The sequence below is a fragment of the Orcinus orca genome, chromosome 7, assembly GCF_937001465.1.
Source record: "Orcinus orca chromosome 7, mOrcOrc1.1, whole genome shotgun sequence".
NCBI classification, from domain to species: Eukaryota; Metazoa; Chordata; class Mammalia; order Artiodactyla; family Delphinidae; genus Orcinus; species Orcinus orca.
This window is the reverse complement of record NC_064565.1, coordinates 77,008,182-77,036,170: the sequence shown is the minus strand read 5'-3', so window position 1 is coordinate 77,036,170 and position 27,989 is coordinate 77,008,182. Positions and strand designations below refer to the sequence as shown.

Sequence of the window (27,989 nt, the reverse complement as noted above, 5' to 3'; positions counted from 1 at the left end):
ACAGCTCCAGTATCTCGAATTTGACTTAGAGTATACCACAAGGGAATTTAGACAGCATTTATGCCAATATTGTGTATTTTGCAAAGGATTACACAATACACTATATACATGTGTAGGTATACACACATGTATAACACACACATTTTGCAGATATTGATGCTCTGCAAAAAACACAAACTTTTTAAAAAACTAAGCAAAAACAAGACAAAATTAAAACAAACCAACAAAAGTAAACTACTGTCCTAAATTCAAAGCTAAAGTCCGCTATTCATTTCTGGGAAACAAAATCAAGAGTTTAGTATAAGAACATTTACAGACACCTGGGGTTGATTAGTCACTTGTCTATTTAGGAAAGGTTAGAATTGTTATTCACAGAAAAAGAAAACACTGATTATCTTAATTCTAAATCTGCAACTGTTCAAATGGCTTTGTGATGTCTATTAAAGTAACAAACTAATCATATAGAACTATAATTCAGTTATCTCTAGTGGAATATAAAGGACTAGAAGGGTCACATCTAATGCTATAACCTAACACTGTGAGCTCCTAAAAAGAAACTCACAACACTGTAAGTGGATACAAGAAACAACTTGTTTACATTTCAGATCAGGGCCATTGAGAGGGTCAGAATTATCAACACAGCCTAACAAGAAAACACTATAGCTCCGAGCGTCCATGAGATTCATGATTTCAAACCTCAATGTTCACTAGTGACCTCTGAAGCTAGACAAACCAGGGCTTAAATGTGAGAACAGCTTGAGTCATGATGACATGGAGAGCCAATGGTGAGAAAGAGAGGCGAACGTAATTTCTAACCTAGTAGCTGCCTGCCTTTACTGGACATTGGGTAGGTTTTGTACCTTCTTTCCTCTAAATCCTCCAATGGCACATGCCTTTTAGCAGTTTCTTTGTTTATCCAATTTCCCTTTCAGTGGTAGAGTCACTAACAGCTAAATCCACAGGGATACTCTCTTACTTATTATCTTGAGATGCAACAGGAGAAAACTATTTCACTAGTTAGCTCTTTCAATGGCCTTAGATCATTTCAATAAATTTTCTGAGTGGTATCTGAGGCTAACCCATCTTAAACATTATTCCAGAGCTAACAGTGAGATAGATTACAAATATAAGCACAATTTTTAAAAAGGTGCTCGTTTTGGACAACATTTTTCTCTTCTTTGAGAACCACTGCTTGGGGCTAAAGCTTTCAGAAGTCAAAGATGTTTACCCATGGCCATTCATCATTTCACCTAACAGATTTTATTAAGTTCTATTAAGTGCAAGGCACTATTATAAACTAAGTAAAAGTAGTAGATAGACAGATAAGAGCTCTATTGTCATCTAATGGGGCAGACCAATAATAAATTGAAAATAAATATATAATAGTTTCAGAAACTAGTAAGTGCTATGAAAACAAAACAAGCCAGGACAAAGAGCCTTAATGTGATGTTGGGGTAACAGTGCCTCTTTAGAAAGGGAAGCAGGGAAGTCAGAGAAAACTCTCTGCTATGAGCTGAAGCCCTGTGAAGATCTACAGAAAGATCTACAGCAGAGGAACAAACAGAGAGGGCTGAGGCACAAATGAGTTTGACGTGTTCCGGGAACAGAAAGTCGGTCAGTGGAGCTGGGACACAGTAAGAATGGCGAAGTGTGGTAGCAGATGGGGTTAGATGCAAGCCAGAGTCAGATCATGCAGGGTCTTAGATGCCTCAGGAAAAAGCGTAGATTTTATTCTAGGCACAGTAGAAAGCCACTGGAAAGACTGAAGCAAGAAAAGGGATTTATGTTTTTAAAAGATTAACTCTGGCTTTGGTATAAATGAAAGATTATTACATACAAACAGATGCTACTAACAAATTACTAGTAAGAATAATTTGATGATGGAAATTTAGGGTAGTTAAACATAGCTTGTTTTCTTTAACTTGAAATTAAATAATGAATGGCTAAGAGCACCGACCGCTATCCCCCACCCAAGAAAAAAAGGAAGGAGTTTCCTGACTTCAAATTTCTGCTCTGTTGCAGACTGGCCTTTAAAAAAGTATTCAATCCAAATTAAGGAGCAGTCATTCTGAAACCAGTTCTGAGAGCCCTAAGAAAAACACATTTTTCTTGCTCAACTCACCTTACGACTCGCAGGTCTGAAATCAGGACTGCCTCAACCATGATCCCCTAAAAGAGGCTTTTAATTACAGTAAAGTCCCCATAACTTGCAGCTACTAAATTGTCACTTCTCTCAGATATTTAATATAAAGAAATTAAACCTTAGCTCCTCTCAGTCTATTTGATAAGATGACTAATGATGTAAATAAAAAATTATAAAAGGAATAGTTTAACCAGTAAAGAGTTTTAAATCTGTAAGAAACATCTATTTACAAATCAACCTTTGATAAACTGACTGGACATCAAGCTTATCATTCATTGTTTCCTTCTAAGAACTTTCTGAGTATCTTAGTTCAAATTACTATAGATACTTCAAAGCAACCAAATTCTATATAATTTTTAAGATTCTACAATTCACATTTTCTCACTAGTTGATGGGACCATTCTTTTTTTTTAGTTTGAACTAGTAAGCAAACAGTATTAGCATAAGAAAATATAATACATAATCATACCTCCACTTTAATTCTCTTCGGGGATAATTCATCTCTTTCTCCACATTTTGATCTGAGGGGAATGGGGGAGAGAGAAAAACTTGAGAAGGTAACCAATTTTTTCTAAAGGCACCTCAATCTATAAGCTTCCACCAAAACATATAACCCTGGAGCCCTGCCACCAGAAATAAGACTTCATAATGAACATTAAAATAGTGAAAAAGAGACTTTTTATCATTTCTAAGTTAACGTTGGGGAAAAATAGGCAGACACAGTTATATTACACATTTTAAAATTATTGCACACTACCTAAGAATGCCTCACACAGAAAGTACTCAATAAGTATTAATGAGTACCACATAATGAAAAAGGAAAAAAATCAAGGAGGACTGTATTCCATGACACCCTTCATGGATCAGTATAATTTAGGATAAAATGGAAAAAAAATGGCCATTTAAGACAAATGCTTAAGGCTACATGAGATTAAAATGCATTTTGTCTATCAGAACTATAAATGCATTTTCCCTGGACCTAGGGATCCCTCTGCTGGGAATCTCTCCCACAGAAGCACCTACATATACATGAAATATAACTGCCAATTAAACGATGGCAAGTCATAAATTTTAAGTTATACCTCAACTTGAAAGATGTTAAAATGTGGAAAAATACACCTCAGAATCAACAAAATATGATATGTATGATGTTATTTACTGTGGTATTACTTATAACGGCAAAAGACTAGAAACAACTCAAGTATCCATCAACAGGGGACTAGTTGAATCATGGTATATCCACACAAGGCAGTATCATGCAGCTGTATAAAATAATGAGGAAGATGTATATGTACTAATATAGCAAGATCTCCAAGACACGTTAAACTAAAAGCAAAATACAGAATAATATAGACACATGCTATTTATTGTTTTTTCAAAAAAAGGTATAAGTGAGAAAACATATTTATATTTATTTACATGTGCATAAACAAACACTAGAAGGATGAAAAAGAAATTAATAAAAACTACCTACAATGAGAAGAGGAACAGAGTAAAAAGAGACAGAAATGAGAATGCAACTTTTTTGCATTAGCTTTATACATAGTTTTGGCTTATAAATAATGTAAAAGTCTTGTGTATTTTAAAATGATTTAACTTTAAAAACATATAAATGTAAATAAACACTACAAAAAATAACTAAAAGTTGTTGAAAGCAGTCGCCTCTGGGTTGTAGTATTCAGAAAGAAGGGGGATGGAGCAGGGGAATTGCTGAGTTTCATGATAAGCCTTGTGTACTATGTGACTTCATAAATCATGTACATGTACTACTTTGATTAAAGAAAATTATTTAAGTAAAGCAGTCAGAAAGAAAATATTGTATAATACAGTGAAGAAAACAAAGTCACAAAAATCAGCTCTTGATCACTCAACTCAAAAAGAATCTTGTAAATAATCCTATACTATTGCTGTGTATTCTTATCCTGTTCATTTATTTTGCATAATTTTACTTGTTCCCAGTTTGTAAGTATATGGGCTCTTGAGATAGGACAGACAACAAAGCTGCTGTGAGCTGGGGAAAATAATGGTGATGACAGCAAGTGCCTGTATCAGTGGTTTTCAAACTTGAATATACACAAGAATCATAGGAGATGCTTGTGAATGTTTGGACTCTAAGGCTCCATCCCCAGAAAATGTGATTTATTAGAGCTGGAAAGGGTGCTCAGGATGTGTTGTTTTTTTTTTTAAACACACACTCAGTCACACTAATGCATCTCCTCCGAGAAGCAGTGGCAAGTACAACCAATGGTGCACTGGAAATCAGGGTCCATGTGGAATAAGTGAACAAAATCAAAATGGTCTGCTATCTATAGACAATGCTTAGGCTTCAAGTGAGGATAAGATGAAAAATAATAAGGTATGTTTACATTAAATTTTAAAATCACCACTGCTTTTCAACATGGGGTTTTTTATTTCAAACACATGTTCCATATTGCCCTTGCTAGTAACCTAGTATTTTCCAATTTTCCTTTAAATACTGGGCAATGGAGTCTTTTTATCTATTCAGCTAATCTCATTAGATCGCAGACACCTTGCAAAAGGAAACACGTTGCTTCCACAGAGAGTTCAACAAGTTCATGTAGTTGGTAGGGTATACAAATAGGTCTATAAATGATGACTAACTAAATCCTATCATCACACTCAAAACCAAAGAAAGCATCTGTGTGAGAGAAGAATGTCGAGAACCACACCAAACCAATGCTATAGTCCTAGGGAACTATCTTTCAAAAGACAATAAAAGAGGATTCAACAAATCAATGAAAACCACTTCAGCAATAATGTTTTGAACTTCACTGTTTAATCTTATAGAACTATAATCACACTTCAACTTTTTCAGATATGCTTATATTCTATCAACAGATGGTGTTTCAAGCTCTACTTCTAACAAACAATGCAAAAATACTGCCAATTAGTTAAACACTTACTTGGTGGTTCTGTAAGTATATTTATAGGTGACTTCTCGAGAAATCTGCCTAGCCAGGGCAAAAAGTTCATCTCTTCTTGTCAGTAGAGCGTTATCCTTCACACAAAGCTGAGCAGCCGCTTCATTAACGGTGAGCTGCATGTTCAAAACAAAGTTTCGAAAATTATAAACATTTTTATTTCATCAATACAGAAAATGTTTCACTTAAGAATATAAGAAGTCACATCATTATATAATGAAATCATAATTTACGAAAATCAGGTTAGCCTTTACTCCTAATTAGTCCTACTGCCTAACTTCAGAAGCAAATCAAGTTATCTACATCTCTCAGAACTTGAACTAATCAAAATAGTCATCTTGGTTTTATTTATTTATATGCTTTATTTTTGTTTAAGTAGGAGAGTTTATAGAAAATAAGCAAAATAAAAAGTTAAAAAATGTTCTGCATCTTATTTTGCTTATGAGAAACCAAGGGATATGATTTTATGATATGCTGATAATATTTCCTTAACTACAAGTGAGTATACATGGTCTTACAGATTTTTTTTTTTTTTTTTTTTTTTGCGGTACACAGGCCTCTCACTGTTGTGGCCTCTCTCGTTGCGGAGCACAGGCTCCGGACGCACAGGCTCTGCGGCCATGGCTCACGGGCCCAGCCGCTCCGCGGCATGTGGGATCTTCCCGGACCGGGGCACGAACCCATGTCCCCTGCATCGGCAGGCGGACTCTCAACCACTGCGCCACCAGGGAAGCCCCAGATTTTTTTTTTTAAGGTGAACTGACATGAAAATTCTTAGGAAGAAATAAAAAACGATTTTAGTTAAGTATTTATAAAATCAGTAAAAGATAGCATTATCACAAATGAGGGTTATAATGGAAAATCAAGGTCTTGGAGTCACTAAATCTCTAAGATTCATCTAATTCAACTCTTTCATCTAAGTGCTAAATATTGCCAATATAGAGTTGCTAGTTGACCAAACACCTGTACTAAAATTTAAAATATCAAAGGTTATCCTAAACTGAAAATCTATAATTTGTTTACTAGACTACAAAATGTTTTTCACATAATTTTGTCAACTTAAATAGATGTAAGTAAGGAACTGCCAAGAGGTATATCAGGCTTTTTTAAAAAGCAAGAAACATACTCATTCCAGGCATGACTGACGGCAAACTGATGGGATGTGATGGCAGAGAGACCTAGGATGAGTCTTGCTCCGTCACTTACCAGCTGTGTGATTTTAGACATGTAAAAACTTCTCAGAGCCTCAGTTTTCTCAGAGGCAAAATGGGATAATATCACTACCTCCAAGGACTGTAACAAGAAGTAAGTGAGAAGACAGCTGGCACAAAGTTGTTGTTAGTATTAGTTCTCATTTTCCTTTGACAAAGAATCAGGCATTTACCTTTCTCCCTACCCAGTTATCCCACTTTATTCACAGTTTTTCTTATTTAAAATTTTTGAAAATACAGAGAAGCAAAAGAAAATGAATGCAGCATGCAGTCCTTCCATCCAGAATGACTATTAATATTTTAATGCATATTATTCCAATATTTCTCTGTGTACATATATACATGTGAATGTAGATGTGTAACTTCCTTTCCTTCACTTACGTATGCTGCATTTTTTACTTTTTCATATATTAAGGCAGAGACTTGGCTTGTTTACAACAGTATCTGGCATGGTTAGTAAGCTTAATAAACACTGATTGACTGATGAATGAATTTAAATATCCTGTACAATGTAATTTTTACTACCTAGACATATAATATTACATTGTAGAAAATAGCAATATATTATTTAAATCAACCTCACTCTGGACATTACCCTCATTTTTCATGTACTACAAAGAAAGCTGCAAAGAGCATTCTTTGTGCATCTTTACACACATATTCAGTTATTTACTTGGAATAAATTAGTACAAAGAGACTTCTTGGTCACAGAATATACTAAATTTTAAGAGATTTACATATTTCATCAATTACTCTCCAAAAAAATTGTTTCAAATCTTAATGCTACCAACAATTATATGAAGAGTTCATTTCCCAGAATCTTGACCAACACTGGCTGTTATCTAAAAGCTTTACCAATCTGATGTATTTTCAATGACTTTTGGTTATAATTTACATTTCTTTGGCTATAACACTGAAATTTTTATGTTTTTGACTTATTTTAAAATCTGCTTGCTCATGGTAGCTGCCTGTTTCTTCTATTGCACTATTTTGTTTCTTAGGGACTTAAGGAATTCGTTATGTATGAAGAGCATTAACTCTTCATATGTAGTGGTTTTTTTTATTTTTTCATAGTTTGTCATTAGCCCTATAGTTTTGTCTTGAGTGCTATGCACAGAAGCTCCCTTCTTACCCTAATACATATAAATGTTCTCCTATAATTTAGTCTAATGGTTTTATTTTTTTCCACATATTTACTCCATCTAGGATGTGTTATGGTATGCAGTATATGGTATGATATAGGTATCTAATATCCTCCTCCCCAGATTTCCAACTGTAGGTTACACTGGCTTATTCTCAAATACAGGCATACCTCATTTTATTGTGCTTCGCTTTATTGCACTTTGCAGATACTAATTTTTTACAAATTGAAGGTCCGTGGCGACCCTGTGTTATCAGATGATGGTTAGCACTTTTTAGCAATAAAGTATTTTTTAATTAAGGTATGTACATTTTTTTTAGACATAATGCTGCTGCACACAATACACTATAGTGTAAATATAACTTTTATATGCACTGGGAAACCAAAAAAAATTTGTGTGTCTCAATTTATTGTGGTGGTTTGGAACCAAACCTGCAATATCACCAATATGCTTGTAATGCGGCTACTGGCAACAAGGTTACAATCAGCCCAGGCTTCTTATTTTAAACCCATAACTGAATATAAAAACATAATAGGAGGAATTTATTTTCAGCTTTCTCCCCTCCTCCTAAAGAATCCTCAGTAGATCAATTTCTTCCCTAAGTGCTTTTGACAGGCACAATGTTACAGGAGTTAAAAGTAAAACATACTTCAAGGAATAATCTCCTAAATAAATTAACTTCAATTTCAGCTTAGCAGTAGCTACAATAACCTTGAAAGATCCTTCTCAAGTTGCTTTTTATGTAGCTGTTTCTCTTTTGTACTCATAAATCTAAATTAGTATGGAGAAATTCTGATTATCAGTAAGATATTTTAATTGACAACATTCAGAGGTACCAGCTCATTCAAAACTGCAGAAAATAAAACAATATTCTAAGATTCCTTCCATCATCCTACCAGAAACCAAGAAAAAAAAACATAACACAATCTTTGTTACTGAATTCAGGCTCCAACAGACCGAAAAACTATACTGAACTCTCCAGGCCCTCAGAGAGCCTTCTGGTAGAAAAACTGAGGCTGGAGAAATAATTATAGCTCACCCCAAGTTGTAACATGAAGCTGATTCATCAAGCTTTCCCCTCAAAAATGTATTTTCTGTATCTTCTCGATTTCATGCTCCCAGTTGCTAATAATTAAATCAATAACTATTATGATATATTTTAAATAGAAAAATGATACAAATACTCCAAAACCAGTAGTCATTCACTGCAGCACCAAGCTAGCTTTTTAGAAGTTTTAAGTTTCTAATTTTGTTAAAAGTATAAAATAAGATATTCTCCCTCATTGGTTTACTTACTTCCTCCACTTCCTCCTTTCATGGCTAAAAATACCAAAATTCCATTCATATCTTCATGTAAAAGATTTCTTAAAGTTAGCTTTCTATTATTTTTAACTAGATTTTAAAACTTTCTCTACTGGTAGTTATAATCTTTAACAATCAAATGATTGTGACTTTCAATTAAGTTTCAAGTAAGTGTTAGCATAAAAATACTACATGAATGCTGTGTGATAGGGATGTGTGATAGGGAAGCTCTAAAGGCAATCAAGACTTTCATTTCTAGCACAGGGAGGGCTAGGTACCATGACCGGCCCCTCTCACATTTCTCACAGGAAAAATGTTGGCTAAAATAGAAGGAAAAAATATCTTAAATGCATCAATAAGCCAGCAAGACAGTAAGAACGATTCAGGCCAAAATGAATGAAGACAGTATCTCAAAGGAGTAAGTTGAGGACAGTTGCTAAACCAGATGAACTTCAATCTTTACACCCTCATTGGGCTGGTGAGTGTGGGAAGAGAATAACAGGAAAAGCCGAGTATCCATCAAAGGTGAGGCTGAGGAGTCTTCGAAAAACAATATGAAAGTACTACAGCCTGATGCAAGACAGAATTAGAAATATACCCATACCCCACAGGAAAATGCAAGGAGAATTACCTGTCTTTAACCTTGTTACTAAATGGGAGAGAACAGAAGATACTCTCCTGAGATTTCATAACCCCAAATCAGCTCTTCACATGGATTTTCAGCCCTAATTCACACTAAACAGCCTGAGAATTAATTTTCATAGGGTCCCAGAGTTGTTATGTGCAGCATACAGGTGCCTGGTAGAAGCAAAAACAGCCTCTAGGAGAATTCATTTTCTTCCTAGGCCTCAAAACATTTCCACAGTTCCAAGAAATATGAGTTCATAGACAGAAATCATAAAACATCCAAAGAAACAAGGAACCAAAAGTAAAAACCAGCAGAAACAACAGACAGCAGAAACAGACCCTCAAAGATTTCATTTAAAGAAATAAAAGGAGTTGAAAATATGACTAAAGAGTAATATAGTAAAAATGACTAAGAAAAATTGAGAAGTCAGAAGGAGAGAAGAAATTGGGGCACGGTAAAACAGAAGATTTCAAAAGCAGACAATAGTCAGATAACCACTGGCTTCTAAACACAACAATGAAAGCCGAAGGCCAAGGAAATGATATCTTCAATTACTAACAGAAAATAACTGACAATATAGAATTTGATACCCAGAATAAGTAGCAATTAAGAATGAGGGCAAAATAAAGATATTTTCCAATGGGGTGAGGAAGGACAGAGTTTGCTATCAGTAGGCCTTCATTAAGAAAATTCTACATAATGCACTTCAGGCTAAAGGACACTAATTCCAGATGGTAAATCTGAGATATAAAGAGGAGGAAGGGAAGAAATACAAAATAAAATAAAGGAAATAAATTCAAAACATCAGTCATTATAATAAATGTAAATGGACCAAATGTTGCAGTTAAAAGACAAGGAATGTAAGAGAATTTTTTAAAAATCCAATTATTGGTATTTACAAGAGATGTATCTAAAACATGGATTCAGAAAGACTAAAAGTAAAAGGATGGAAAAAAGAAGTAACAAGAAATTACTAACAAGAAGAAAGCATATGTACTTACATTAATATCAAACAAAAAAGTTTTTTAAAACTAAATGCATTATTAAAGATTAATAAGGTTGCTGCATAGTACACAGAGAAATAGACAACTCCACAATCAGAGTAGGTGATTTTAACACACAACTCTTAGCTACTGATAGAGCAAGCAGACCAAAAAAAAAAAGTCTATAGAAGGTTTGAAAAACAGTTAATAAGCTTGTTAAAACAGACACATACAGAACACTCTACCAACAACTGCAGAAAGCACATTAAAAACATTGACCACATACTGGGCCATAACTCATATCTCAACAAATTTTAAAGGGCTGGCATCATACAAACCATGTTCTCTGACCACAATGTAATTCAGTTAGAAATCACTGGGAAAAAGAATAAAGGAAAAACCCCCTCATATTAGGAAATGAAAAAAACTTCTTAATAACTCATGGATTAGAAAAGAAGTCATAAATAAAAAGAGAAATAATCAGAATTAAAAAATAATAAAATAACCACATATCAAAACTTTGGGAATAATGCTAATTCAATACATAGTGAGAATTTATGGCCTTCACTCCTTACATGAGAAAAGAAGAACAGCTGAACATTAATGAACTCAGGATGAAATATAAGTTAGAACAATAAAATAAACTGTAAGAAAGCAGATGTAAACACAAACACAGCACAACTAAAAATATCAATTAAGCCAAAAGTGCTTCCTCAAAAAGAAGTTGGAAAGCTTTTCTGTAAAAGGTCAGATAGTAAATATTTTAGGCTTTATAGGCCAGTCTGTGTTACAACTACCCAATGCTACATCATAGCTCAAAAGTAGCCACAGATAATACATAAACAAATAGGCATGGCTGTATTCCGATAAAAGTTTATGTGCAAAATCAGGAGGTGGGCTAGATTTTGCTCACAGGCTCTAGTTTGCAGATCCCTGAAAAGATTAATATAGTTGACAAACCTCTGGCAAGACTGATCAGGGAAAAAGAGACAAATGTACAAACAATATTAGGTCTTAAAAACGATAAACAACTTTATGCCAATATGTTTGAAAACTTAGATGAAATGGACAAATTCTCAGAAAAATGTGACTTATCAAAAGTGACTCAAGAAGAAAGACTACCCTAATAGTCCTATAATCCACTTTTTTAAATGATCAAAAGGGAATGTCCAACATTTCTTTTCAAGTATTAGATGTTGAAATTGATCCACTCAAGCTGAGAGTTCGGAATTCAGCATCATAACTCACTAGTAATATGCTCAGGTCTAAGAGGTTCCCGGATTTGGCATTCCCCCTCTCTCAGAACTAAGACTGTTGGGCTTCTCTGAAACACTCAGCCTTGCCTTCTCAACACTACACTGGTAACTGACCTAAACTTGGCATCACCATGTATTCTGTGGGCCGAGGTCCTTATGTTAGTAACCTGCTTAGCACTCCAGTTCCTGTAGCATTTCCACTAGGTCTACAACTTACCCACTAACTCCACATTCTCCTCTTCTTCCCCTTCCTATCTTTGAGTTCCAGAGCTCTTCAGCTGGACGTTGCTATCTGCTGACAAATATTCTATTGATATAATGCCGACTTGTCTATGTGCTTTTATTTCTGAATATTACAAGCCCCTACATTCTCCACGGCCTTGCTATTCTCAACTTTCAGTTTCTCTCTCTTTATCCATTCATTTCTTTAAGATTTGATGCATACTGCTTACCTAGTTTACCAAATACTCTGCCAACACACCTTTGGACAGATGGAACTCTGCCTGCCTGGACTTCCTTCTAGTACTGCTTCTGGGTTTGTCCCTTAGCACCTGTCCCACACCAGTAACTAGGCCTCAGCCCCTCACACCATCTTCATGGTCTGACTCCTATGGCCAGGCCATACCTAGCCATGTCCTAAGACCATCACTGATTCTCTAGCTTAAAAACAGTGTGTGTAACAATGATTCATTCTACAATTCTTTACTGTAAAATGTAAAGAATTATATATTTACAATGTATACTTGGAAACAAGTATAAAAATGCATGTAAGAATAAGAGGGCTTCCCTGGTGGCACAGTGGTTGAGAGTCTGCCTGCCGATGCAGGGGACGTGGGTTCGTGCCCTGGTCCGGGAAGATCCCACATGTCGTGGAGCGGCTGGGCCTGTGAGCCATGGCCGCGGAGCCTGCGCGTCCAGAGCCTGTGCTCCGCAACGGGAGAGGCCACAACAGTGAGAGGCCCGCGTACCGCAAAAAAAAAAAAGAATAAGAATTTTATATGCTTGTGAGTTGAAAAAATTTTTTCAGGTATAGGTAACTTCCTGATTTTCATCTGCTCGTGACGTACTTATATGTCTTGAAAGAGAGTGAGTGTTCAGTGTTTATATGAAGAAAACTCTCAGAAATACTACCAAAAGTGAATTAAGAATAAGTCACGTATTTCCTTATTTAGAAACTGAGGACAAATTAGTAACATTCTTTAATCTTAGGAATTTAGAAAAACTCAAAAATCTTGCTCTCATTGTAAACAGTCAAATGAAAACATGTGAAATTATCACAAGTGTACCTAAAAGGTACACTTGACAGTACCTTCTTTCTTTTAATTCCCTCAGGATTTTGTGATTTCTACCAAACTCTTGAATGGTTACTAGTTTGAAGCAACTGTCCTGATACATAAACTTCTATCCTAAACTATATTATTAGACCAGACTCACATACTTGAGTTACAAATAATAAGTGGTCTAAGTTAAGCTTCACAAGCCACACTTTCCAAAACCCCCAACCCCACATCTCAGCCGCTGGCATTCATTTTGACTGTTCCCTTATTTTGGGAAACCCACAATGGTCTCATTACATAAATACCACCTGTGCCTATTTATCCAAAGAAGCAAAGAGCCCCTTAGCAAAAGCAAAGTGTGAAATAATTCACTTTGCATTTTTTTAAAGTAGGTTGGGATTTTTTTAAGTGAGGTTGACAGGCTTTATTAAAGTCATCTCTTTAACATACTTTTGCTTTAATAAAAAGACAGGCCCTTGACTGTGTTTCATCTGCTCTGTTTTAAAAATTATACGAAAACTGGATTATAGCATGAACCTAAAACTGCCAACATGTTTTGCCCTTTGTTTCCTATTACTGACGACCTTGTAGTAGATTTCTCTATTGGTTCATAGGTAATGAAAGTGTCAAAGTGTATCCGAATTATAATGCTACCTGTATTTTCTAGATCTACTCACAAGTTCTTGTGAGTCCATTATTGTATGGCAACAATATATAACAATTACAAAAGGATATGCCCAAAATAGATCAAATCACAGAATCCCCTGTGACTAATTTTGCTAACCACTTCTGATATTAAGCACCAGTATCCATTCATATCTAAAATAATTTATTTTGTTTTTTTTGTTTGTTTCTTGTTTTTGTTTCTTGCGGTACGCAGGCCTCTCACTGTTGTGGCCTCTCCCGTTGCGGAGCACAGGCTCCGGACGCGCAGGCTCAGCAGCCATGGCTCACAGGCCCAGCCGCTCCGCGGCATGTGGGATCTTCCCGGACCGGGGCACGAACCCGTGTCCCCTGCATCGGCAGGCGGACTCTCAACCACTGCGCCACCAGGGAAGCCCTAAAATAATTTATTTTAAAATATCAGATGGTGAAATTGCTGAAGACAAGATTAATATACAAAAATCGGCCAGTGATAGTAATTTTAAAAAGCAGGAAAAAATTTCATTTACGATTATACACTTTTATATCTTATATACCTGTATATATATGCAAAATAAATGTATGTTTATGATACAGACATTTAATATACATATATAATACACAGTATTTGACCTAACAAGAAATGTACAAAACCTATGAATAAAGAACTAAGAAATTACTGAGGAATATAAAAGATCTAAGTAAACACATATAGTATATTACTGTACGGGAGTTTTCATTATTGTAAATATATCATTTTTGTCCAAATTAATCTATACCTTTAAGGCATTTCTAATCAAAACACCAACAGAAATTTTAGGGAAATTTGACAAATGCATTAAAAATTTCATTTGGAAGGAGAAATGTGTAAGATTACCTAAAAAAACAGAGGCTGCAGAACAGTACTATAGAAGGGGCACTTGCCTTTCCATATATTAAAGTACATTATTTAGCTACAGTAATTAACCTAACTCTATACTGGTGAAGGAATAGAGAATTAGACAAATGAAATCACACAGGACAAGATCAATGAATATTACTATATAAAATTAAACTTCCACATGGCAACCAGTCTGAAAGGTCAAAGGACAAATGATAATCTGGGAAAATGTTTACAACATAAGACTAAAGGTTAATATCCTTAAAATATAAAAAGTTCTTACCAATATTTTAAAGGTTAGACAAAACAACCAAACAACTCCAACATTAAAACAAAGGATATGAATATAAAATTGGATGTCTGTTAAACATAAGAAAAGATACTCATACTCACTAAGGAAAGTTAATTTGAGCAATGATAATTTTTTCATCTCTTAGACTGACAAAGATTAAAAATGATAAATGCAAGAGAGTGGAAAAATGGACACCTGCATACAACGACTGTGAAAATGTAAATTGCTGCAGCTTTTTTAGAAGGCAATTTAGCAGTATCTACTAAAATATTAAATCTACTTATTCTTTGATCCCATAATTTTACATGTTGGGACTCTATTCTATAGGAAAACATGCACAAGTCTGTAAAGATATATATGTGTAATGTTCACGTCCTACCATATATAAAATTTTAAAAATGGAAACAACTTAAGTGACATCAAAAAGTGAATGATTAAGATAAATAACAGCACATTCATATTGTGAAATATAATATAACCCATAAATGAATAAGGTAGCTCTATATGTAATCACTTAAAAAATATATCTAATAATACACTGTACTTTGAGTATATTGTTAAGTTTTAAAAAAAGAATTTGGAGGAAGAGTGTACAAAATATGATCCCACATTTGTATAGGTAAATAAAAGAATCTGAATGTTTACAGATTCAATCACTTCACATCCTTTTGTAATGACTGAATACTTTTTCAGTAAATATATAATATTTTTTGTGTTAAAGTATAAGTCTGGGGGGAAGATCTAATGTTTCTAACATGAAATACTGCATTCAACTGAACATTTTTTTCAAGGAGAGTTTCTCTTTCTTCTAATGGATAAATGGCTATAAATTTTAGCTATGAAATCGTTTTTTAACTTTTGAAATGCATTTATTTTTCAAGCATTTATTGGGTGCATTAGATTCTGAAGATATAAAAATGAATGAGACATTTTCTCTGCCTTGAAGAATCCCAAAGTATACTGTGAGGGACAGACCAGTATATATATAAGTACAATAAAGTGTTGAAGTTACTGTGACAGAAGTGTATATTATACAGGGATAAAAATGGAAAGGAAAGGTCACTTAGGGGAAAACATATCAAAAAAGACTTAAGCTTATGCTTGAGTCTTAAGGTCTTAAAGATGCTTGAGTCTTAAATATGATGTGTTGGCCAGATAGACAAGAAAAAGGGAGTAAATGAGAAAGACACATACGTATATGCATTCTTCTGCTTAAGCAAAGTATTTCTGGATAGAGTGCTACAATAATAAAATGAGAATTTTTAATGCCAAATGTCAAACCAAAACAATATTCAAAGCTATAATAATTCTTCTAACATTCATCTAAAATAATTTTGTTTTCTATGCTAGCTGAAAATCACTTTAAGTTGTGGTTATTGTTTACAAATTTTTTTTCTAAAAGAAGTCTACAAAAATGATTTTTGTTCTACGTAAAATCTCATTTTATTTCTTAATTAAAAGACAAACTGCCTTGTACATGCAAAGACTTTATGCTCTCCCTGCTTAAATTCTGATATTTTTCTAAAAGTCACCCTACACTGCAGTTCCAAAGCTCAACATGTTTGAATTCAACACAAAAATACCCTAACACACACAATAGATATGGTCTATTTTCACTAAAGAGTTACATTTTGCTAAACCTAAATGTCATTAATACTGCTTTCAGGTAATGTATCTCCTTAGCTGCAAACTATTACCAGATTAATCTCTAAGAGACACAACACACCACATATGCACAAAGAAAAATGTGGGCTTTTTACCTCATGAAGCGTGAGATGTTTCCCGTCCTTTCTCTTGGAGTCAAATCTGCCATATATTGCACTATATTTTCGAATTTCCTCCTCTTTGTGTGGATCATCATCACTCATCTCAAAGATGTGACCAATCATTTTGGCCAACTTCTTGTTGGTTTTTAGCAGCTCTTTCACTTCGTTTAAGTCACTTTTCGGCAGCGTGGGGGCCATTCGTTCCACACACTCGGCTACAGAGAGCGCGGCAGCAGCATCCAGCGCCTCGCTACTTTCTTTTGGGGAAGCTGGAGAGCCAAGGTCAGCTGGGGAGAGGCTGTGCTCGCTCTCAGTGGCATGGTGGCCTTGCCAGAGTCGGGACTCACTGATACTCTGCAGCGCTAAGCTCCCCACCACGTCTGATTTCCCCTGTCCCAAGCTCTGCACACAGGTGGTGGCAGCACACTTGGGGATTTTTAAGTGAGGTTCCCGGGCATTGCTGTTCCTTTCATAACTGCTGCAGGATATTCCCAGCCAGGTTGGTGATCCCTCTGGTAATTTATAGATGGGTATGCTACTGACAGGCAGGGACGTCAGCGGCTGATTGAAAAGGCCAGGGTTTGTAACCCAGTCTCTCAAAGCCTTCTGTAGCCTCCTAACATGAAGGGGCTTGCTAGCCATGCCCACGAGTGCCATGATTTCCAAGAATTCCTCTTCTCCAGCTTCACAGAGTTGCTGGACATCATCACCACCTTGTTGGATAAAGGCATCAAAATAAGAAAGCAGATTGGCTTTTTGTAATATTCTGTACAGCTGCAACTCCCCCAGGGTCCTGGGTAGGGCCGCGGCCATTACTGTGGATGGGCTTAACCTGCAAAAAGAAGAGAAAATACTCATCACACTTGCTCCAAACTTCTTAAGCCTATTTGTTAGACACTATAGGATTTAAGAGTTCAGTATGGGAAGAATAAAAAACAAGCAGCATTTGCATAGCAACTGACTGTTAAGGAAGCATTCTCTCTATGCCTAAGTTATCTTATTTTACTCTCCTATCAACCTTAATGGTCAATATTCAGTAATAGTTTCCATTTTAAAGAAAAAATTATAAAGGCTCAAAGAAGATAAGTAATTTGCCTGAGATCTCACAAATAGCTAAGCAGAAGTCTAGGGACTCAAACCAAGGCTCACAGGGCTCTATATCCCATATTTTTGACTATTCACTTTGCTGCTTCCATGGTGTGGACACAGAGGCAAAGTGAAGGATAATCAAATTCAGAAGGGGGTAAGAAGTATACTATGCTACCATGCACTGAATACTTATTTTGTGTCACACTGTATGACAAACACTTTATATTATGTCTAATCCTCACAACAGCCCTGTGAGATAGAGTTAATTCCCATTTTATAAAAAAAACGTAGCAAGATTAGTCTGGCAGGCAGAGGATGAGAGATTTCAGTATGAACTGGAGTTGATAAGATAGAAGGTGGTATCTGAGAAAAAAAGAGGCAGGAAAAATTCAGACAAGACTTGGTGATCACTTAGATGTAAGTGATGAATAGGAGAGGAAATGTCTAGAACTGCAACAGGCATTGGGGATACAGAAAATCAGGGATGATGGAATTCCCTTTCAAACACATGGCACCTGAACATGGCACAAGGTAGAATGCTTAAGTAGAACTGTCCTGTGTGCAAAATAACAGACTGGAGCCTAAGTGCGTCTCAGGGTTAGAGACACAGGATGAAGCCAAGGAGGGTGGAAGATCCCTCCAAAGAAGCAGCAGAGAGCCTAAGACAGAGACAAGGAAACAATACTTTTAGAGCTCAAGCAAGGCAGAGAAGTCTGCCTTTAAAGATACAGAGCAAGACCCAGCAAAGCACTGCTTGACCTCTTAGCAGCCTTTAAAAGTTATTCACAGTTGCCTGGAGACCTTCCACAGGCAAAGAGGAGTTGGCCAAGTACTTCCATTTAAGAGAAACAAACTTGTAATCAATGCACCTTTAGGATTAAAAGGACCCTATAGCCCTCTAAGGGCAAAAATTATAGTAGGCTAAAAGAATACATACACCAAAGGAAAGTGAAAGCTCCACTCTCAACTCAGAAAGTAAGGAGCAATTGTTAACTGGGAGATAAGACAAGCAGAGGAATATTAGGAACACCAGATCACCACATTTGGGACTTCTGCTTTATGCCATCAACCAGAATTCTACCCAGAATTCCAGTTTCAGTCATCCCATCCAAGGAGAATGCATTTCCCTACCACCTAAGGACTGACTCCTGGGAAGCCCCCATCTCCTGGAACCTCTGTGTCATCCACAATCTGCTCTAATCAATTACTGACCTCCTCAAATTTTATGGTTCTTTATTTTATAAGGGCATTGCCAGGTGACCTGATGACTTCCCAAGATACATAAAAAAAGACTGCATCTGAGCCCACTAAACGTCTGCTGACAGCCAAGAAATCATGTGGAGTGCTTCTGAAAAAATATAATTTCCTAGGTCCTTGGGTTGCATCTCAGCAGACTCTCATGATTTGGCAAATTTGGCAAACTACACTAGAGGATCCCTATTTAGTGCACTCTCTGGGCACCATGAACTCCTACAGGTTTTGAGACCACCGTCATGTTCATGCCACCTCAGTTCTCTGGAAAAAACATTCCTGCATCTTCTGAATCACCCATAGGAGGATCTGCTTTGTCCTCCCACTCCAGGGGAGACTTTTTGGGGAGAGAATCTATTATCCAGCTGGACACTAACCCACAAAAACAAGCTCTTGGGAGTTACAGACACAAGTTAAAGTCTGTATTGAACAACATTATACCAAATGGAAGGGTTTCTAGAAAGTGCCTGAGGTAGAGGAAAGGAAACCTACTTTCCCTTCATACACCTAATGCAATAGCTCCACGGGCTTTCAAGAGTATACACACAAAAAATCTATACACACGCATAAATATATATGTATGCACATACACACACAAAATCATTTTTATAAGAGGACTGTAACCTTGCAAGATTTATGGTGTCATCAATTATCTCACCATATATACTCCCCCAAATTATGGAATAAAGTAAAAATTACATGAGAAAATCTAGAACAGATTTCTTGAATCATTTTATGAGCAATAAGAGAACAAAGAATATATGATGGACAAATGTAAAAGAGAAACTAAAGGAGAACTAAAAACCCAAACTTAGGTTTTATTCTTCTGAAATAAGCCAAAGATTTTAGAAAATATTAATTTTCAACTTTTATCCTTTCTCATCTTTACCCAGAAAGAAAGGAAACCCACTAGTTCCTAAGAGAAATCCCTTATGTTCCGGTAAGAAAGTAGTTATGATTATAATATCCCCATAAGGACTGATAGGACCCAGTGTACATTTCCAAAGTCAAGACACCAGATGAAAGATAAATAAGTGAACTATTTAGACTCCCAGGAGGCTTTCTAAAGGCCCACACTTACTGCTGGGAAAGGAGTTTTCTCCCTAAGCTTTTTGCTTTAAGAGAATGTTTCAGTTTCCTACAAAGCCTGTTGGGATAATTTAAACAACCACCACTTCATACATTAACTTGATTTGATTTAAAAGAAAATTTTTATGAGATTTTCTGTTTTTACAAACCCTGTATCTATTCGTGTTTCGACATGCAGGTCAAATAAATCAAAAGGAAACTTCATCTCTCCAATCTAAAGTAAACATGAAAGGATCCTAACACAATGCTATATAATATAGGAAGCTGCGAGTAGAGTAAATCTACTCAGCTGCAAACTCCAGTTACCTCGCCTGTTCAAGAGATGCTGGAACAATCATGCTGAGTGTGACCTTTTTATAAATTCCACAATTAAGAGAAACCGGTTACCCATTTTTTAACTTCACTCAAAAGCTAAACCAAGGGCCTATATACAGCAAACCTCCACTTGCACCAGCTTAAATGTTCCTCAGCCTGGTCAGCTCCAGAGGAAGAGGAATTAAACAATGGACTCATTTAAGGCCATTTGTTGTTGTTTGTTATTCAATGATCTATTTTAAATGGTAATGATTTGTTCCTGAACCTTTTAAAAACAAACTCACTTTGGCTCCTTATGGGGTAGGATCAGTCATCTGCCAGATTTAAACTATGCTAAGTGAAATAAGGAGCTGGTTTGGCTCAGAAAACTTGACTGGTCAACTCCAGCTTTGTCCTCGAACCCACAACACAGCACTTAATATGAATATGGGAAACAAAACTTCTCTGACTTTCTCCAAGCTGGGACGTGGGGATTTAGAGTAAGGCAGAGTCTTTAATGGTCACAAGGGAAAAGAAGAACTATTCCTTCAAACCTGCCTCAATCTGTTCCAAGAAGCTTCAGCCTGCCTTCTGTCCTGACTCCTAGATCAAAACTCTCGAACTCCTGAGTGATCACCAGCTTTTCTCTTGAACCTCTCTGCAGCTTGACATCACTCCTTGAAACACTCTTCACCTGACTTTTTGCTATATTATGTTGCCTTCCCTTACTCTATTGTAAGTGCAGGAATTTTCCAAAGTTTTATATTAGGTACCATTTCTACTGTCTTTCCATATTCTCCCATGATGATCTCGTCCACTCCCAGGCTTCAATATCACCTATAGCAGACTGACCTCCAAACTGCTATCTGTAGCTTGGACCAGTGGTTCGTGGAGTTCCTGCAAAGTGTTCTCAAATCCAAACATACACCAAGCACTGTCTCACACATATGCATCTACTTTGCAAATAAAAGTAAATAAATACTTTGTGATTTAATACAAACTCATTTAAAAGTGTAACTGAATTCACAGTTGTTGCCATTATATCAACAAACACTAAGCAAAATTAATGAGTACTTGCTTTTTCTTTTTTTTAGTTTAAAAAGTGATCTTCATACCTGAAAAGTTTGAGAACCCAAACTTTTTCTGATAATTCAGCACTTCAACTACCATGTGGAGATTGTCAGACATCTCAAATTTGGTAAGTCCAAAAGCAAGTATGTTATCTCATTTTCCTCCCTTCTTCCAGATTCCCAAATCTACTCTTCCCAACTCTCATTTCTTTTAGTTGCACCACTACTCTTCCAGTTTCCTGGATTAATAAAAGTAGAGATTCCTTTTTTTTTCTAATTTTATTGAGGTATAGTTGATGTACAATATTATATAAGTTTCAGGTGTACAACATAAAGATTCACAATTTTTAAAGGTCATATTCCATTTACAGTCATTATAAAATATTGGCTATATTTCCTGTTCTGTACAATATATCCTTGTAGCTTATTTATTTTATACATAGTAGTTTGTACCTCTTAATCCCCTTCCCCCTCCCCACTGGTAATTACTTGTTTGTTCTATATCTGTGAGTCTGTTTCTTTTTTGTCATATTCACTAGTTTTATTTTTAAGATTCCACATATAAGTGATATTATACAGTATTTGTCTTTCTCTGACTTACTTCACTTAGCAAAATACCCTCCAATTCCATCCATGTTATTGCAAATAGCAGAATTTCATTCTTTTTTTATGGCTGAGTAATATTCCATTGCATGTATATACCATATTTTCTTTATCCGTTCATGTTTCTGTTTTCCTCTTCCTTCCTCCAATCTACATGTCCTTAGGCCACATCACCACCCTTTTTTTTCTCTGCCTCAAAAGCACCGAATTCTAATTTTCCCCTTGCTTCTTGCCCCAACTTTGAAAACAGCTACCTCACCTTCAATACTTCCCATACTGCAATGCCAACTTTATCTTCCTAAAGTACAGGTGTGGCTCTTTACTCACCTATGCAAATCTCCCCACTTCATGGAGAAAAAAATCCAAACTACTCATATAGGCATCCCAGACCTGTCCAGCCTCCTCTGTGGTCCTTAACCTGCCCCTATGCTCATGCCAAACACTGGACTTTCCTCAAATGGTTCTTCACAGAGAAACTGTTAAGAATCAGGATACAGACGAGTAAACACACACTTAACCACTCTGATAAATGCTATGCCAAATGTTATCTTCAATACATAAGGAGCCATGGAACAGAGAAGCAGACTGCCATGGTCCTGTAGAACAGGTTACCTTAGGCTACAGGCTCCTTGATGGTAGGGACTAGTTCTCATTCATCTTTTATCCCCCTCTACTCCCAGCAAAGCGTTCAAGGTAGGACAACATCTCTATAAAGGCTTCTGTTGAATGAAACCCAACATTTGAGTCAGAATCTGATCAGCAGCCTCCTTTTATATTCCAAAAGGAATAACCTCTGTGTAAATTAGGGTCCAATCTAACAAAAGCACATCCTGCTACTTTACCTACAATCTTTTTCATTCTCTCATCCTCAATACTTCCCCTTTTTTATAGCCTGTGTGGTGGATTCCCATAAGATGGCCGGATGCTCTCCCTTTACAGAAACACACGTGGTTGCAGCGACAACAGACATCATGTTAGCCCAGCCCCAAAAGCAGCCTTTTAAGTCAATTTCAGGCACGAGAGATCCCAGGTCTCTTTCCTCTTGGTTTCGACGAATTAAAATGTTATCCCCTAATAAACATCAATCCTATAAATGATCATTAGACTCAAATGCATTCATGAACACTACACTTGAATCCTCCTCTTCGTGATGCAGGAAATATATATGAATACACACACTTTTATGAAGTCCATGGCATTCCAAAGAAGAGAGACTCTGCCAGGAGTGGGGAGAAACCAAGGGCAAAATCCTAGTAAAATCTGACTTATTTATGCAGAGGACTGTAAATTCCTGCCTCCCAACACAGCCTGAAATTTTTACTTTAAAATTATCTAAGTTAACAGCAAGCTCTTAACAGACTTCTAAAAAAATGTGAAAAAACTTGGGAAGCGTTAGCTCGTGAGTCACTTACAGATTAAGGTGAATTAGTTCCACCAGACTGTTTTCCTCTAACACCTAGATGAGATTCAGTACACGCTAAGGGAATGAAAGCTAGAGATGGGAAATGGCAAGGAAGGAGATAGGAAATCTGAGGCGAGTGACCGCGTTTAAAGCCTCGGAAGTATTGCCAAGGTTGGGAGAATGTAGCCTGAAGGTATAGGAGCCTGGGGAAAGGGTACCATGGGTACACTACAGGTTGAGACTGGAAAGGTTTATGACAAGCCAGAATTTGGCTTAGGGAAGGATACGCCTTAAGCCTAGGAAGTGAATTCTTCTCATTTTTGTCCCAGTCCTAGAACTCAACCTAAAATAATTAAATGTAGTTTAGTTACATGATAGGTTATTTAAGATAGCAGGTCGACCCAGGTCCTCACTCCTCTGTATGTGTTTTAAGTACCAAACAATTTAACTAGGCATATTTATTAATAAGCATGCAGGGATATATCTTAAGTCAAGATATTTTTGGATCTTATTACTATAATAGCTGTGAATTAAACATATACCTTCTAATGAATTAACAGTAATTTAGGAAACTTAAAATGTTCTCTCCTACTGATTTTTTCTGAATTCTGAATGAAGCTGGAAAAGATTTCTTATAAACCTCGAAATTTTAATTAGTTTCAGTGTATAACCCTAAATTTATCAAAGTTAGAAAAAAATCAGATTTATTTTGCAATTAAACAATAACTTAGCTGTGATACCAACAGGTAAACACTAGTATTTCATATAATATGGCTGGAAATTCTTCAATCAACTAACAGTCAAATTATTCAACATACATTAAGTGCCATTTGAGCATGTAGTATGCACACAGTACATATAAATTTTATCATTTTTTCCCAGAAATTTATCTTTAAAAATTATTAAATTAACATACTGTACAAGTTAAGGTGCAACTCTCTAAATACAATGTATTGAGAAATGACAAAACTATTTGAAAGCTTAATGGTATGTTTTAGCTGTGAGAATTCTGACGAGGATTGCTACTTTTTCCCCAAAAATCAACTTCTCTAATTTCCCACTTGTTCCATTGTTAAGTTGAAGGGAGTATATTCTACTACTGCACTAGTTTTTGAAAATGTCAGATCAAAAAGGAAATTTGCATTTAATATAAAAACTGTACTGTTTTTCATTCTACTAAAAAGAATGAACGAAGGAGTTAAAATAAAACTAAATCCAAAGCAAAGGGGCTAGGAACGTTGTATTATGCTTAAGTGGGCATTATTTATTCCTTATTATTTTTAATAAACTCCACATGAAATATGCATACACAAGATGATTATACAAGCAAGATCTTAACCTGTTCAAAACATATTAAAAAATGGTCATTTCCATGAAAGTAACATAAAATATATCATGCTTCTGTGGTATCCAGAATACAGCTTCACACTTAAAGGTAAATTGTCCAAAGCTTTTATTTCCAATAATGCACATGAATAGCACCAACAAAAACAACCTGACTTACCATAATGGAATAGATGAACCCCAAGTCTTAGGACAGAGTCTAGATCAACGGACACAAAAGCCTGACATACTTCTGTTTCCATGCAACCATCTTTTACTTTAAATTTTTAAAGTTCATGCAATAAATTCTTCAAAGGTCTCCCCCACTTTGTCATACATTATAATTTCTTTCAAAGCAGCCACGGTACAAACACCCAAAATCTTTAATAATAAATCAATATGCTCTTAATATGTGATTAAAAGAAAATATCTAATACTTTAACTGATTCTCCAAATAGCAACAAGGAGAATGAAAATATATTAACTTTTCTACAGGGCAATGGATATTTACTAGTCATCAAAAAAGAAAATTTTTTAATTAACTTAGCTGAGATTATTCAATTTTATTAATAATTCTGAAACAAGACAAGATGTATTCACCAGATATATCAAATTATTTATTAGCTATATAAGCTCACTAAATTTCCTTGTATCAGCTATAGTATTCCTAAGGATTTCTGTCATGTTCATTACATCCACAATTAGCAGGAAGAATGAAATAAAAATCTACACTGCCTCCATGTTTTTATTATTATTATTGATTTATTCACATATAATAGGAAATCACCAGAGCCAAGGAAAATGAAATTTTTCCAACACCAGGATGGCATATTAACTTTTATGCAAGATGTTAAAAATAGTAAAATTAAAACAAGAAAGCTTCCAATGGTTCCTTAACATTTTCTTTCAAGACTTGATTTTCCAATAACTAATAGTCAAACAGGAATAAAGAAGGCTGACCTTGCCAGACATCTGTAAACTCTCAAGAGAACACTTACGTGCAAGGTAATACCTATAAGGACAACATAATTTTTAAAACTTAACGAAAATATTAAATGTTTCAAATGCTGGAAAATGGAGGAAAAAAGGATATCCCCTGAATCTAAGCCACTTTTACTGGCACTTAGACTAGACTAGAGGCAGCTTTTTAGGTCTTCTGGAAAATATCAGTCCCCACCCGAAATAGAGAAAGTAAATCCTCTGCATCCTTTCTCCCAATATTCCTTCTTAAAACCCACACATAAATCAGGACGTGTCATAATCTGGTATGTTTTAGAGGAGAAATTTTTCAAAAAAGTGAAAATCTAAGAAGGTATTTCATTGCGTGCGCACTTCTCTAACAAAACAGCCTAGCATTTCCTACGTGACTAATCTTTTTAAAATTCAGTTCCTATGCAATCTAATATTATCTATTAAAACTGCCAAAATATTTTTAAACAAGATCCGAGTATCTCCCTCTCAGCTCTGATCTTTGCACTCCTTAAGTTTGCAGACACGTCACTGGCAAACCAATTGGTAGTGACAGGTTACTCCAAATCAACTCTTTCGGAAGGAAATTTTAAATTGACATCTACCCCCAAATTTTCCATGCCTCCCGGATCTCACGTAGTGAGGAATTAAGTATATGCAAGTCAAGGATTCCTCCTGATCACCTGCTGCAAAACGTGGTCTGCGAAACCTATAAATGCAAATATATTCCAATTCAATTATCCTTTCCCCCAAGATCTTACAACAATTAGGCTCACTCGAAGTGTCGTTTCATATCTTGCGCCTTGTGAACCCTGACAATGCAGCCCATAAGCATTTGATTGCACTTGCAACGTTTCTCCATGAATAAGGTCACAGACTACTGCATCCAAAGCTTGTATGTCCCACATGTGTTTGCAAATCCCACACTCGGCCTTAACGAGCACGAGTCTCTCGCTTCCATCGCACCTCAGTGCCAAGTTTCTGTAAGCCACTTCCAAACAAAACTCTCCTTCCGCTTTCCAAAAGAAAACTACATTCCAAAGGAGAGGATACCCAGGACGAAAATTAAGGCTCTAAGTGCAACACTCTTACAAAGTAAACAAACCAACAAAAAGATTCTGCCCCTGTGGAAGGTGCCTGCAAAACTCTGGGGCCGGCGCGCGCACCCACCGCGCACCACAGACCACGCAACCCACCACCGCTCCGCGCTCCGCGTCCCGCGCGACGGCCCCAGCCAGGTCAGGAGAATGGACGCTGCGCCCCGGCTTTCTGGGAGGAGAATGCACAGGTCGGCCCCGCTGCCTCGCTCGCCCTCTTCTCGCTGCCCCTGCGCACCGAATTTCTCCGGGAATCGCCCACACGAGCCCGATGCCGCCCTCTCCTTCCGGCGGCGGCCGCGCGGGGCCAGCTGCCCTGGACGCCCGCCTCCCCAGGTGCCGGCGCGGCCCGGAGACTCCGCCGCTCCAAGTTCGCCCGCGGTCGCACGAGCTTGAACGCATCCCGCAGTTGGCGGACAGCCAGTTGGTACGTACTAGGCCAGCGGCTGCAGCGGTCTTGGCGCGCTCTCCCCCAGGACGCCTTAGCAACTCCGAAGTGACGGCCCCCGGCTCTCTCTCATTCGGCTGCTGCGGCCGGGACGCCCCCGCTCCCATCGATGGGGGAAGGAAAGGTGGTGGGCGCTCTCTCCCTGCTCCCCCCACCCCCAGCTCGGGCCCGCCACTCCTTCCCGCCCGCCAGCCCCGACGGCGCTCGCTCGGCCGCGGTGGCGGTGGCGGCGGCTCCTCCCGGCGCGGGCGGCGGCGGCACCTCCCCCGCCGCGTCCTCCCCCCTGCTCCCCGCCTCCCTTCCCTCCCCGCGCGCGCTGCCCGTCCCCTCCCCCTCCCCCGCCCGCCTCCGCCGCCTCTACCCCCCCACCCCGCCCGCTGTCACATTGGGAGATTCCGCTCTTGGTACATTCGCCGCTCTGGCTCCCGCCCACGCGCGGCCGAGTGACGCAGATCCCGGCGTGGGCAGCCGCTGGGCGGGGGCGGGGGCGGCGGCCGCCGGGGCCCGGGCTCGGCCTCGGCCTCGGCCTCGGCCTCTTCCCGCCGCCCCCTCCGCGGAATCCGGAGGGCGGCCCATTCACTCGGCAGCTGGGAGGAACCAAGTGGGCGCCCGGGAGGGGGCGGCTCCCGCGAATCCTGCTCCCGGCGGGGGGAGGGGGCGGGAAGGAGAAAAACGGGGGTGGCGGGAGGGAGGGAGGGGACGCCGCCTCGGGCCTGCTCTCCAGCTGCCGAGGGAACTGGGAAGGTTTGCAATTTAAAAAAAAAATTTTTTTTTTAAATGTGTGAGGTTCCCAATATAGTGTTTCAAAGAGCACGCCCCGCCAAATCCAACATCCCCCGGGAGGCTGATTTTAAAAAAAAATAGCACGCTCAGCCCACTAATCTGGGCGC

The 27,989-nt window shown here is 37.6% G+C and overlaps 1 protein-coding gene across 8 annotated transcripts in view; it reads right to left on the bottom strand.

Annotated features, from left to right (window-relative positions):
- Positions 1–27,268, bottom strand: part of NAB1 (NGFI-A binding protein 1) — a 44,743-nt gene extending 17,475 nt beyond the window's left edge. For 4 of the 8 annotated variants that reach the window (XM_033400304.2, XM_012535626.3, XM_049712147.1 and 1 more), the window contains exons 1-4: positions 26,890–27,016; positions 16,459–17,296; positions 5,068–5,201; positions 2,613–2,664 (exon numbers count right to left, since the gene is read on the bottom strand). In XM_033400304.2, the coding sequence (XP_033256195.2) occupies positions 2,613–2,664; positions 5,068–5,201; positions 16,459–17,277 (1,005 nt within the window). In that variant the 5' untranslated portion in view covers positions 17,278–17,296; positions 26,890–27,016. The other 4 variants (XM_033400307.2, XM_033400306.2, XM_033400308.2 and 1 more) reach the window with 4 other exon arrangements.
- Positions 27,269–27,989: the final 721 nt, after the last annotated feature.